At 35.6% G+C, this 15,048-nt stretch overlaps 1 protein-coding gene across 1 annotated transcript in view; it reads left to right on the forward strand.

Moving 5' to 3' along the window:
- KCNH7 (potassium voltage-gated channel subfamily H member 7) overlaps window positions 1-15,048 on the forward strand; it is a 141,312-nt gene that overhangs the window by 70,435 nt on the left and 55,829 nt on the right. The window contains exon 5 of the mRNA XM_049615587.1: window positions 13,343-13,742. Within this exon, the coding sequence (XP_049471544.1) occupies window positions 13,343-13,742 (400 nt within the window). The remainder of the gene's footprint in view (window positions 1-13,342; window positions 13,743-15,048) is intronic.

Here is a 15,048-nt window from a genome sequence, read left to right on the forward strand (position 1 = left end):
AAGTAAATTCTGTCCTACAGACCCTGCCTGTCAAACTCTGAGCAGTTAAGAGCAGGGCAATGGAGCAATATATCCTTCCTGGTTCTACAAACCTCACACAAAGCCTCAAGCCTGACTCTCCTCCTCTGTAAGGATGATATTACCCCTCCTTACATTGTTTTATTTATTTATTTTTAATTTGAGGATCTAGGGAGATAATGCATGTGAAACTCTTAGAAATATACTCAAAAAAAGTTAGCTGCTCTTAAACCAGTTGAATTTTTCATGTCAGATACTCCTAACTTTCGTTGTTAAGTAAGAGGGAAGAAAGTGAAATACTTATTTATAGATATTTATCTTTATGAGTTTCTTACAATGGGTGAGCCATGTACTTAAACCAAATATGTTCTTACTGGTAAACAATAGAATAAAATCTCACTCTTTCAAACTTTAAAATATGTATACCAACAGCAAATTAAATTTCAACTTGGTGAAATAGAAGAATGGATGAACAAATAAATAAGTAAATAGGATTGTTAAGAGTAGTTGCTTTACTGATGAGATTTAATCCATAATAATCAAACGAGTGAGTATTTGGATATGCTGATTATGACCATGAAGGTAGAATTTCTAGGATGCAACATTTGACTTATTTAATGCCATTACTATATCACTTGAAAATGATAAAGTTAACCTATGCAATTTAGATAATCACTATTTTAGGCAAGAGTTTAAGAGAACTGAAACAGGAGAAAATTTATGTGATTCACATTAGTAGAGGATGAAATAGTCTCTGGAAAAAAATGGTCTCCGGACCACATTTCCCATATATCATCAAGGAAAAAGTGAAGTTTGCCTAAAGAAAGCAATGCCAGTTCTCCACTCCTGTGTACTGTCATGGCTTCCCCCATGTTCCCAAAGCTGCCACTCATTTTTTTAAGATGTGATCTGATAGGTGAAGAGCTCTGACTTTGGACTTAGACCTGGGTTTGGTTTTCATCTGTGCCACTTACTTGCTATATTTTGGCAAGATAGTTTATTAAGATTTCATTTATTTTTCTGTAAAATGGTGAAAGGTAGGCTCTTGTGATTTTTTAAAAATAAAGCAGCAAAGCAGCATATGAGGCGCCTAGGTGGCTCAGTCCATTAAGTGTCTGACATTGGCTCAGATCATGATGTCACTGTTAATGGGGTTGAGCCCTACATCAGGCTCTGTACTGACAGCTCAGAACCTGGAGCCTGCTTTGAATTCTATGTCTCCCTCTCTCTCTGGCCTTTCCCCACTCATACTGTCTCTCTCTGTCTCTCAAAAGAAAATGAATAAATGTTAAAAAGTTTTATAATAAAAAAAAATAAAAACAGCATATATGAAGAGACTAACCCAGTACTAGGTACATCATATGTGCTTGCCAAAGGTTACTCCTCTTCTTCCCATCCCTTTGGATTAAAGTCTCTGTTTCTTTTTTTTTTTTTTTTAATTTTTTTTTAGCGTTTATTTATTTTTGGGACAGAGAGAGGCAGAGCATGAACGGGGGAGGGGCAGAGAGAGAGGGAAACACAGAATCAGAAGCAGGCTCCAGGCTCTGAACCATCAGCCCAGAGCCTGATGTGGGGCTCGAACTCACGGACCGTGAGATCGTGACCTGAGCTGAAGTCGGGCGCTTAACCGACTGAGCCACCCAGGCGCCCCAAAGTCTCTGTTTCTTAATGAAGTCTTCCTTACATTTTACTTACATTTTACTTACACATTACCACAGTAATCTGCAAATACTTTAATAAGGCATTTATTCAACAAATATTTATTATCTATAATCATATAATAGTATTAGATTAGCTAGTTGCATGTGGGAAACCTGAAGAAAATGGGAGACAGAAAGAAAATATTTTGAGGACAGTTACTGGATTGCAAAGCACAGGAACATGAGGCATATTGTGAGGAAAGTATGTGGGCATCAAAGGTAGCAAGTGCAGGGATGGGTCTGGAAGGGGGTTAAGGGTATCAGCTATTGGGCTGAGTCAGCTATGAGAGGTAATAATAATACCTGTGATGGATTGGACTACTTCATACATTTTTCAAGAGTAATAAAGAAGATACTTCTTTTATATACAAACTATAGTATATAATTGTAATGAAACTCTTAATCGGGCTTTTCAGTACATAATGATATTTCAGAATAATACTTTTCCAAAAGTGTATAATGTCATGTAATAATAGTATTAAAAATATACAGCATTCATTTTTGTTTCTTGCGAAGAAGAAGAAGAAGAAGAAGAAGAAGAAGAAGAAGAAGAAGAAGAAGAAAATGCTTCCAGAGAAAATAGCTCTTATATTCAAAGGAACTATTTTTGGACATTTCATCATATGAGTATAGAATAAAAAAGACTTTTGGGGATTTTTAACCCCAAATTAAGTGACAAATCCTAAAATCATTAGGCTAGAGGTCACTCTGATGAGAATTATCCAGTGCAATGTTTTTCAAACTGGAGTATCGCTGAGGTGCCTGAGAGAGTTGGACTGAGTTCAGAGGCCCTCAAGAGTTGACATCAAGACAGACTGATAAGACTCAGAGCCATCCACCTCCACTAAAAAGGATTGGCTTGATTTTATCTGCTTTACCAGTTAGAATTTCATGTAGTTTTTTGACAAATTTGAATGAGAATTGACTTAATTCATTTTGCCATTCCCAGAAAGTGTTATGGTAGCCTCCACTCAGGTGGATTCATTCATTCTATAAGCATTTTTTAAGAACAAACTATGTGCCAACAGGCTAGATCCTGTATTTACACAAACAAAACAGAACAAAACAAAAACAGTAAGACAAGATCCCATTGTCTGGGAGCTTGCAGTCTAGAATGGGGAGCAGTGGATAAGCAGCTGGAATACTATCTGATAAATGCTTTCATAATGTTAGGTACAGGAGGACATATGAGCATGGAAGGAAGGGTTCCTGATTGCCAGTAGAAGTTTTTCAGGTAGAAAGTATAGGAAAGCCAAGCCAGTCACAGAGGAAGCCCACTAGAAGCATGGAGCTATAAAGCGTCGGTTCCCAGTCTTATCAGAACCAATATAAGAAATATTTTATAATGCCCCTTTCTACTATTGTTAAATAAGAGTCATAGATAGTATAGCCTTCTTATACATATAATTTCACAAACATAAAATATAATGTCCACCCTTAATATAAAGAAGAAATAAATGTTCATCAAATACCTAGTTGAATATGTAAATGTTTCAGATAGGTCTACATTAAATGATATAATGGAGTTATCAGATGCTTGTACTTAGTTATAATGAGGAAGTTCATATTTGAGCAATAAATTAAACATTAAACTGAACATTATTGGTTTATTTTATATTTTCATCTTAACACAAGGGTTGAATATATATGTATGTGCTTATATAGGTTTTTATGTGTATACATACATATATGCAGGTAGATACATATATACATGCATATATTATACCTAGAAATCTCAGGACTGTGAGATAGACTCATAGTGCTCATAGACTGGCAGAGCCATGATGTATATGCACAGTACACACGTACTACAAGACCTGATATCATTGAAGATGTAATTTCCTGAAATAGCAAACACCTGTTAATGAAGGTCCAAACTGGACTAGTTCATTATCTCTCAGTTTACATGGTAGCTAAATTCCTGGATATTTTCACGAATGTTAAAATGTACAAAAGTGAATATCTGTTATATTAAAACCCAGCATTGACGCTTAGTAAATAAATTTCATTTTTGCCCATACAAATGACTGTGATATGTTGAAAAATTATATAGGACACAGAAGATTTTTGCTGTTGTTGGAGACCACTGTAGGCATTACCGGACTTCTACTACCTCACTCAACTAGAAGTAAGGAAAAATTCAAGAAGACGGTGTCAAATACTGTAAATATATAAAGTAGGATGAAGGCTGAAAACAAGTCACTGGGTGTGTCAATTCAGTATGCATTGGTAGCAAATGGATCAGATACTGGTCACAAGCCAAACTGAAGTATCTTCAGAAATTAACAGGCAGGGAGTAGGACTCCCTCCTGCTGGAATCTTGGTAATAAAGAGAAGAGGAAAGAGCAGTATTAGAAGGTTGCACATGGTGAAGGAAGAGGCTATTTTGTTTTTCCTCTTAAGAACTTTGTGAACTGACAAGAAAATAGCCATGTAGTGCAGTGCGACTTCAGTGGGTAGCTAATTTGGATGGGGAAATTAGGAAAGACCTTTGCGGAGTTGAGACTTGATCCAAAGAAACGAGCCTCATGAAAACACATGCAGAGCATTTCAAGCAGAAGAAAACACTAGTGAAAATGAACTGGGGAACAAGCTTGGTGTATTAGAATAGAAACAAGGCCAGTGGCAGCTAGGCTGATCCATTGAGTGCTAAGATATGAGAATGCAGACAGGGACCAAATCACAAGGAGCAGTGACATTTGGTATTTATTCTGGCTGCAGTGGAGCCTTCTGAGTTAGAATAATATGATATAATGGACAGTTTTAAAGACTTCATGGTGGATGTCTGCAGAAAGTTTAGTCAGGGTAGAAGCAGAGGAATGATATTAGAGCTTTTGCTATAATGTAGCAGGGACAAAACAACAAGGGTTTGCACCACATGGTGGCAGTAGAGGTGAAGAGATGTAAATACATTTGGAAAATGGTAGAAGAGAGCTGTTAGGGCTTGTTGATGGACTAAATATTGCTGGAGTAAGAAAAAAAAGCAGAATTAATGATGGTTCAAAGATTTTGTTGTTTCTTCTTGTTTGAAATATTTTGGAGGATGGAGACTACGTAAGCGACTTTTATAGGTAGCCACTTATGTATCCAAATGGGAAAAGCCTGGGGGGAAGAAGGTGCGTTATGGGGTAGAAATTCCTGTTTGAACCATGTGAAGTTTGAGATGCCTATCAGTCATCCGAGTACAGATGGCATTTAGGCAAGTCAAGGACTCCATGAGCATCTAGAAGATATATATGTGAATATAAGAAAAAGAACTGAGATCCATTAAATTATACATAAATTAGATGAAATCATGGTAAAGATTGGTTTAGATCAGTGTTTGTCCATCAGGACCATGCACTGATTTCTGTGTGGGTCTTATAAAAAAGTTTGTAGATTCATATTTGGTAGGTCTAAAGTAAAGCCTTGAAACCTGCATTTTTTTTTTTAATTTTTTTTAACGTTTATTTATTTTTGAGACAGAGAGAGACAGAGCATGAACAGGGGAGGGGCAGAGAGAGAGGGAGACACAGAATCGGAAGCAGGCTCCAGGCTCTGAGCCATCAGCCCAGAGCCTGACGCGGGGCTCGAACCCACAGACCGCGAGATCGTGACCTGAGCTGAAGTCGGACGCTTAACCGACTGAGCCACCCAGGTGCCCCGAAACCTGCATTTTTAAAAATGGCAGGAACGATTCTGCTGTTTAGATATCCAAGAACTGGTGGCCTTTTCTGGGACAAAGAGGAAGTCCAGGAGAGGGCTTTCATGTGCTCATAGGTGAACATTTCTACGAAATGAAGACATAAATAATCAACTGAAGGAGTGTTTTAAAACTAAATATAAGAACAGTCATGATTTCGTAATTGCTTAATTCTAGCTGAATTATTAAAATGTTGTTTTCTATGCATCACAGCATCTTGGATAACCTTAGAGAAAACAATTTTGTCAATGCCAATTAAACATTAATGTCTTCCTTGCCAATTTCTCTAAGTGGTAAGCAACCGTGACACTTCAGTTTCATTTACATTCAACTCTGAAGAAGGAAACCTTTACAAATTTTGGATCTATATTATTTTAGCTATAATACATACATGCTAGCAATGCTGAGGACAGTTTGACATATACATTTTTACTGAAGCAGATACATGAGCAGAATTGCTCACTTTTTCAAAACAACCATTTAATCTTTTTAAATGTTAAAAAAATGTTTAAGAAAGGAATACTAACAATAACTTGGTTTTCCTGTGTCCTTAATATCTTCCTGATGTCAGTGCCATCCAGTCGGACCCAGGAAGGAAGGGATTCTCTATTTCTTAATTTTTACATCGTCAAGTATGATGCCATCCATAGAAAATTATCCCAATATCACTGATGCAAGAGAATAACACTATCGGCTCAGTCTCCAAAAAGTCAACTTTTCATTATCTGCCTCAAGTGTTCCCATATTTTGCTTATCTGTGGCAAATCTTAGTTTCAGATAGATCAACTGTTAGAATCTAGAGCTCTCTCTTTAGCTACACACTTCATTAACCTCTTCCTGTCCTGAAAATTGGTGTTCTTTTGATTCATCACTTGCTTTGTCAACCTCTCTCCATTCCCACTTTACTGTTATTTTTCATGAATCCTGAATGCAGGCAAGGTGTTTGAAACCTAAGTATTTACAGTGCTCTTTGGGGGGAATTTTAATAGAAAAGAGGAGTTTCTATTCACATTGGTATGTTTGCTTCATTAGTCTGTTAGATGCATCATAGAATGGATACAAGGAAAAACTTAGGAAGTATATGTATAGCAATTCTGATCATCTTGTCAGCATTCTTTCTGAACCTGATTTCTACAGTAGTTACCATTAGTTTGTTAGAAGTGAATTGCTAAAACATTAGACACACTCATGTTCAAATTTAAATAAAAAATACATTTTGAAGACCTGTATACATAATATATTTCTATACATAAAGTGACTGCATCTCTCTTTAGATAGTTCTTTGGGAGTTAAGGCAGATGTCTTCATTGGCATGTATTTGAGGCTGTCGGTCATGCCTGCCGAAATTTGTGGCAGGACAAGTGAGAGACACAGGATCCCCAGTGCAGTAATTTTTGAACCAAGGAAAGATAAGAACATTCCATCAAAAAATATATTTTGCACTAATTTGATCATTTATTCATCGTGTATATGTCATCTATTGTCTACAATTTGCTAGAGATGATATAAGTTTCAATTTTTGGTTATATATTTCTCAAAACAAGTCAAATTTCCATTTTTAAAAATACAACATCCATAATTTTTTATTCATTGTAACATTTCTTTTTTTTTTTAACGTTTATTTATTTTTGAGACAGAGAGAGACAGAGTATGAACGGGGGAGGATTCAGAGAGAGGGAGACACAGAATCCAAAGCAGGCTCCAGGCTCTGAGCTGTCAGCACAGAGCCCGACACGGGGCTCGAACTCATGGACCACGAGATCATGACCTGAGCTGAAGTCGGCCGCTTAACCGACTGAGCCACCCAGGCGCCCCTCATTGTAACATTTCTTACTGCTGTTTTAAAATCACTTGATGACCAGTTTTCCATGTTATTGTAACCAAAGAAAGGGAAAGTGAGTTCCATCTGCAGCAAAAATAGAATGTTAATTATAAACAAAATAAGCATAAAAGCATCTTGACAGTAAAGGTTGTTAAATATTGGAGTGACTATCCCAGACAGGTTGTAAAACCTTCTGTTTGAAAGCCACAGTTTGTGCAGGGATTTGTGAGGTTTTGGTACGAATAAGGAAAGGATAAGCTAGGTGATTTCCTTAAGGTTTTTTACATATGCAAATATGGCGCTTTTTTTATTGTATTAGTGAATGTGTCCTTAGAAATATTGAAAAAATGTGGCTCAAGCTGAAGGAACTTGAAACTAGTTTCAATATTACTGGGTTTTATTGGATAAGTAATTCATGGAATGGTGTATACAAGTACCAGGGCTTAGGAGGGAATTGAAATGAAATCTAAAGCAAAACAGGAATGCAGAGTTATGAAATGTATTACTCACTAAGTGTTCCCATTTCTCCACTTGAACCCAAATATTTCTTGACAAACAGAACGGAATGATGGATTAAGTAGAGATTTTCAACGATGATTCATTCTTTCAGTCCTGTAGACAACACTGAAGATCACATACTTATATTTCCTCATTTATAAAAGAATAATTCTGTCTGCTGACTACAGGCGAAAGTTGTGAAGAGTAAGCCTCTGAAATAAAGTATTTTACACATAAGATTCTTGAAAGTGCTCACTTAAAAAAGGTAGAATTATTTTGAAAAATTATTGAGCATAAGACTTTCTCGTATTGAGGAGGCTTTCCCAGTTTGACTGTAGCCAAATTTATTCTTGAGTAGAGAATTGCTGGACACTAGCAAGAAATCCCCTATTCTAATTTCAGGTCTTTAAAATGAATCCCACTTACACTGAGAGAGATTATTGCCTGAACCATTTGAAAATATCTTGAGTCTGGGTCTGGTATCTAACGTGTTTACAAAATTTCAATTGCTTAGAGGATATATTTTTAAATAAAGTTTCATTAAGAAAGTCATCCGTAATAACGGAGACTAACTTCTACCTCAGTATAAGAAAGTATCCAGGACTTTAATAAACTATGGATGTGGGTAGGTCTTTAAAAAAATTTAAATTGGATGATATGCTTCAGCCACCCAAAAATGTCAATAATTTGAAATTCCAGGGGAAAAATCATTTTACATTTAAAAAGTTCTGACAAAATACATTAAAAATACAAGTCTTAAACAAGTACACTTTCTTTACTGTGGCATTCAGGCAAAAAGAGTTTGAAATACCATTCAATCACAGTGAAAGGAGTTCTGAAGTGGCATAGGTACTGATGAGGCAGAGACATGACTTATTAGAGTTCATTATGTCTCCTTTGCTGCAATTCATGGGCATGACCAAAAAACAAAGTACCTTGCTTCCATCTACTGCCAAGTCGCTCACCTCTTTCTCCATCTTATTTATTGTCATGATATCTTTGTAGTGCATAATCACACATACCTCTTGTGAGCTCTTATGCTTGGTTAGTCTACCCAAAGTAGCAAAAAGCAGACAATATTTTTTCTGATACCAGTGGAAAGTTAAAAAATAATACCTAAGATTCTTTGTACCTCTACTGTTTTTTTAATTGTTGCGATAAGCGTAAGGATGGATTTATTTCTATTTTCAAAAATTGGAAAAAAAAACACAAAATAAATTTTCATAGTATGGCTGAGTATTACATGAAATTAGATATATGGTCAGAGAAACATGTATGCCAAAAACATTCCCCTCAGCCATGTTCTGATGTTAACACAGCTATAAGGTAGTTGTGGGTCTCATTTTTCATTTGTGCATAAGACGGAGATAGTACATTGAAGTAAACAAAGGGACAAATAGTCACCAACAAATCAGCAAGAGGAAACTGATCATTCTTTAGTCTTTGCTCTCTGAGATTTTGCTGCAGTCATTTTTCCTTTGTGTAAAATGGGAAAAACCCTTTAAATCTTTAAAGAGAAATTTAAAGAAGAAGAAAAGTGTTATTGCAGTCTCGTGTCATCTATCTACAAGATAGGCTGTACACAACAGTAGCTAAGGAAGAAAGCCCAGGTGTGTTAGCAGCATCTTGATAACAATACAAATAAGATCAAGTCATTTGTTACATTGCCAAACAACATATGTAGTTATGCTTGGGTACATCTTATGGAATCACAAGAGAATGGCTTTGACTGTTGAAGTCCATTTTCATTCATCCTCAGAAGCAACTGAAAGATAAAACAACTGCTTAGAAATTTCTCCCTCTTTTCTCTCCCTCTTCTTTTCTCTCTCTCTCTCTCCTTCCCTCCCTCTCTCCCCATCTCCCTCTCTCTACCCTTGCAGTCATTTAGTATCATGTCAGTTGGTTTGAGACTTCATCGTGTACCATATTTGTTAAGCTTTTTTTTTGTCCAGAAAAGATGTCATTTGTGTGTTATTATACAAATTATATTCACTTATCTGCTTAGAGAACTTACTGTCATTTAGGTTTTGCCTTATTTTGATATAATCCTAGAAGAAACATCAGATGTTTCTTTGAAGGGAGAGAAAAAGGAGGGAGCTGGCCTACACAGCAGATGGATTATATAACATCATTTTTGCTTTACTATCTTGGCAGCCAGAAGAGTCATTAGTACTTATTATCACAATATGTTATTAAAACATCTCATTTGTTTTGAAGCATTTCACTTCATTAACCAAATACCTTAGAGAATTTTCATTATATTTCACTTATTTTGAGGTTGAGAGAAAATTTTTCTTCCAAAGAAGAGAAGTTTTAAGCAATAATTTTCAATATTTCTGATTTCTCAACACAAGTAAATAGCTAACAGAGCATGGAGGAAATATAAACACACAAACAAGCTGTGAAGTGTAAAAAGAGACACGTTGGACCAGTGATTCCTGCTACTAAATCCAAGCAACCAGTGCATGTAGATGATGTTTTTGTCTTTAAAATTCCCACCGTTTCCTGAGGATGCCAAGGCCAGTGTTGGAAAATCCTCCATTTGGAATTCTAGATATCAAAGTAATGCATTTGGAAAATGTGTGTATCCATCCATTTTACAATATAATGTTCCCACTTACTGATAGAAACTAAAGCTTATGAGATATTTAAATAAGAACAAAAAGCTACTATTTACTGGGCATTACCTACAAACCTATGAGGAGGCATTATTATGCTCATTTACAGATGAAAAATTTGAGGTCTAGAGATGAAGTAAACAACTTCTCCAAGATGATAGATGGGTATGGATACAGAATTCATACACCCATTTGTTTGTTCCAAAGTCCCAATGTGTAACTGATCAGCTAAAACAGACACATGAAAAGATGCTCTACATCACTCATCATTAGGGAAATACAAATCACAACTTCAGAGATACTGCCTCACACCTGTCAGAATGGCTAAAATCAGTAACACAGGAAATGAGAGATGCTGGCAAGGATGTGGAGAAAGGGGAACCCTCTTGCACTGTTGGTAGGAATGCAAACTGGTGCAGCCACTCTGGAAAACAGTATGGAGGTTCTTCAAAAATTTAAAAATAGAATTACCCTATGACCCAGAAATTGAACTACTAGGTATTTATACCAAAGGATACAAAAATACTGATTCAAAAAGGCACATGCACCCTGATGTTTATAGCAGCATTATCAACAATAGCCAAATTAGGAAAAGAGCCCAAATGTCTATTGACTATGACTGGGTAAAGATATAGATATAGATATAGATATAGATATACATATACATATACATATACATATACATATACATATACATTTAGATATAGATATATAATGGAATATACATTCCATTATATATACAATGGAATATTACTCAGCCATCAAAAGAATAAGTCTTGCAATTTGCAACAATGTGGATGGAACTAGAGTGTATTATGCTAAGTAAGTCAAAGAAGGACAAATACCATATGATTTCAGTTATATGTGGAATTTAAGAAACAAAACCCATGAACATAGGGGAAAGAACGTAAAAAAAAAAGAGACAGAAGGAGGCAAACCATAAGAGACTCTTAACTATAGGGAACAAACTGAGGGTTGATGGAGTGAAGGTGGGTGTGGGATGGGCTAAATGGGTGATGTATTAAGGAGGACACTTGTGATGAGCCCTGGGTGTTACATAGAAGTGACGAATCACTAAATTCTACTCCTGAAACCAATATTATACTATATGTTAACTAAATAGAGTTTAAACAAAAACTTGAAACAAAGAACCAACGAAATTTGAAAAAAAACTGATCATCTAAAATGTTAATAATTCAAATGATGGAAAGTTTTTTCTTCCAGAGAACTACTTAATAATAACTTAGACTCTCCCTTTATTTGTTGAGAAGAGATATACTCTCACATTTGTGAAGAAAAAAATGCTATTTTCTTTATTCCACCTTGAAAAACAATAATTCAACATTGGGAGCAGAGAAGACTCACTTCTTCACACATCCCATAATGAACAAAGACCACAGCCCAAATGTAATAAGCACATCCCAACTACACAAGCTCCTCTCACCTCTAGAAGGTTCCAATACAAACTTAAAAAGAATTTGGAGGAGACCAAGGGATCTCCCCTCCTCTTAGTGACCACTCTGAAGAAAAAGAAAAACTACAACACTTCTAGAATTCTGATGAAACTATTTTTCTTAATATTTAGTGCTTTTTTTCCACCAAATCAATATGGATAGAGGGTGATAGTTCTTCCATGTGCTATTTCTTTAATTAAAATATAAGTATTCCTAATGCAGTTGGATGTACTTTGCAAAATAAACACCAACAATGAACACATAAAATGACTCAATAATTGATTGGTAAACACCATGTAACTATGGAATAATTATATGCCCTGTGAATTATATAGTACTTATAGCTGACATTATTTAGGAAACCTAAGAAATGAACTTGTAATTTGTACTTATCAGATTTCAAATCCAAACAACCAGTGAAGTATCCTGTTATTATATAGAAGTGTCCTATCATTAGATACCTGGTCAGTAATAATCATACAATTAATTACACATATCACACCCCAAAGAAAAATACGTAATATCATTGGGACTTCAAGAAACAATTTATCAATTTAACACATTTGGGAAGGAAAAATGAATTTAAATATAGTGTCTAAGGCATGCATGCAATCATCCAATAAGTTTCCCAATTATCTGCTTGCCTGGTTCTTCTCATTATGCAGGTTTCTCTCAATTCTAGTATCAGTTCCTCAGCAAGTTCTTCTTTGGCCTTTCTTTCCAAAGGAGTCTCCATCCTGACTCATGCCCTCAAATACCACTCTATCATACCACTTTGTCTTATTATTGTTGTCACATTTTTTTTTACTCTTTAAACAATCCTATTGTTCGTTTCTTTAAAAAACATCTGTTTCGGGGCGCCTGGGTGGCTCAGTCGGTTAAGCGTCCGACTTCGGCTCAGGTCACGATCTCACAGCTTGTGGGTTCGAGCCCCGCATCGGGCTCTGTGCTGACTGCTCAGAGCCTGGAGCCTGTTTCAGATTCTGTGTTTCCCTCTCTGTCTGACCCTCCCCCGTTCATGCTCTGTCTCTCTCTGTCTCAAAAATAAATAAACGTTAAAAAAAAAAATCTGTTTCTCCCCTCGAGACAGTGGACCTCATTTCTCCTCACTAGAGACAGCATTTTGTCTAGTAAATAAACATCTTTCTATTATAAAAGTGATCACATCTGTTTGCTCAACGCTATAATCCCAGTGTGTAGGCACTTGCTAGGCACACCAGTAACACATGGGATGTTTCTTGGTGAATGAATGATTTACTGACTATTCGTTATCTCCAAGGCACTTGGTTAGAGCATAAAGCTAGACAGATGGAGTGTCTGTCCCATGGGTCTTGCATGCCAAGATATGAATGTACCACACACTTTCAAAGTATTTTCCAAAGCAGACAAAGTTAAAACAAACAAAAACTAACCTTAATACTTCATTCAAATATGCATTTATCTTCAATGCTACCATCTTGTTTTGACCTGTTTCTACCTACTTTGCTTCACAGGAACATACACTGAGTTGTTTGCCAACTGTTTCTGACCATACACATTTGTTTCCACAGACAACAACATTAATTGGTCTTTTGAAGACAGCTCGACTCCTTCGTCTGGTGAGAGTGGCCCGGAAGCTTGATCGCTATTCAGAATATGGCGCTGCTGTTCTAATGCTCTTAATGTGCATATTTGCCTTGATTGCTCACTGGCTGGCTTGCATTTGGTATGCAATTGGGAATGTAGAAAGGCCCTACTTGACAGACAAAATCGGATGGTTGGATTCCTTAGGACAACAAATTGGGAAACGTTACAATGACAGTGACTCAAGTTCTGGACCATCCATTAAAGACAAATACGTCACAGCACTTTATTTTACCTTCAGCAGCTTAACCAGTGTAGGATTCGGGAATGTGTCTCCTAACACCAATTCGGAGAAAATCTTTTCAATCTGTGTCATGTTGATTGGCTGTAAGTAGATTTCTCTTTTGTTATCTATTAGGATGAGATAATATCACGAAATTGATATCTCTAGAACATTAAGAATAAGGCAAAGAAAAAATTATAGAAAACTGTAGAGATAATGGGATTACATATATGGGTACTATATTCTATCAAAACTGATTCTGTGAAAGGGAGACACCGAAGGACTTTCGGGACTTCAGAAAACTAAAAACTGAAAACTGGAGTGGCATGGATCTTGGGATCCAGGAACTGAGACTTGCAGTTCACTTTTACTGCTGTAAAAGTGTCTGTAATTTGTTACCAATGGTTATTTTCTATTTTAAGCTGAGGTCAGATTACAATGGGAAAGACTAGTTTACATTATATTCTAGATAGATAGAAATGTATATATATATATATATACACATATATATATGTATATACATATACATATATATACATTTCTATCTAGTAATGTAATAGTAATAGAATATATATTTCTATATAAAATATATATATTTCTATCTATATAGAATATATATTTCTATATAAAATATATAGAAATAATAGAAATGTTTCTTATGTATCTGCATTTATACACATATATACACAAATATATATATTCTTCACCACTTACTGACTAAAAATGCCTTTTCCTATGACATCAGGCCAAATTTCAGTTATTGCTCTTTACCTTGTAATAGGATGATGACATCAGTGTCATTAATAAGGTATATTTTTTTGGAATAAGAAGCAAAAAAAAACCGCATTAAAAAATACGTATAATTTTTCTTAAAAATCATACTGTGGAGTCACTAAAGATAACCTTGCTGATACCAAACAGCAATTGACAAAAGCATAATGGATTTTGAATGCTTAAAAAAGGGCATCATCCTTAGATTGTATACAAATATGAAAACAGATCCAGAGTTGCTTTTTAAATGTTAACACATTAACTAATGAAATATACTTAGATAACCTTTATTATGAAACTTAAATCAATTCACCCAGTTTATTGTTCAACGTATTTCAAATTTACTTTTCATATGTATGTCTTAGTATTTTTATTATGCTAGGATTGCTATAGGCAAATTGTATTATATTCAAATAACCCAACATATTCTACAGATGCAGGCTAAGTCTGTACTACAAACACAGACGTAATCTTGTACCCAGAAGGACATGAAGAGGGACCTACTGGGAAAAATGGAAAAATTCATTCCAGAGAGACTAAATCTCTCGGAACAAGCACAGTCCCACCCACTCTGTGATTACAACTGCCAGTAAATACTTTACAGAGATTATCAATCTTAGTGAAACAGGTAGCAAACAA

The sequence above is a fragment of the Panthera uncia genome, assembly GCF_023721935.1.
Source record: "Panthera uncia isolate 11264 chromosome C1 unlocalized genomic scaffold, Puncia_PCG_1.0 HiC_scaffold_3, whole genome shotgun sequence".
Lineage (NCBI taxonomy): Eukaryota > Metazoa > Chordata > Mammalia > Carnivora > Felidae > Panthera > Panthera uncia.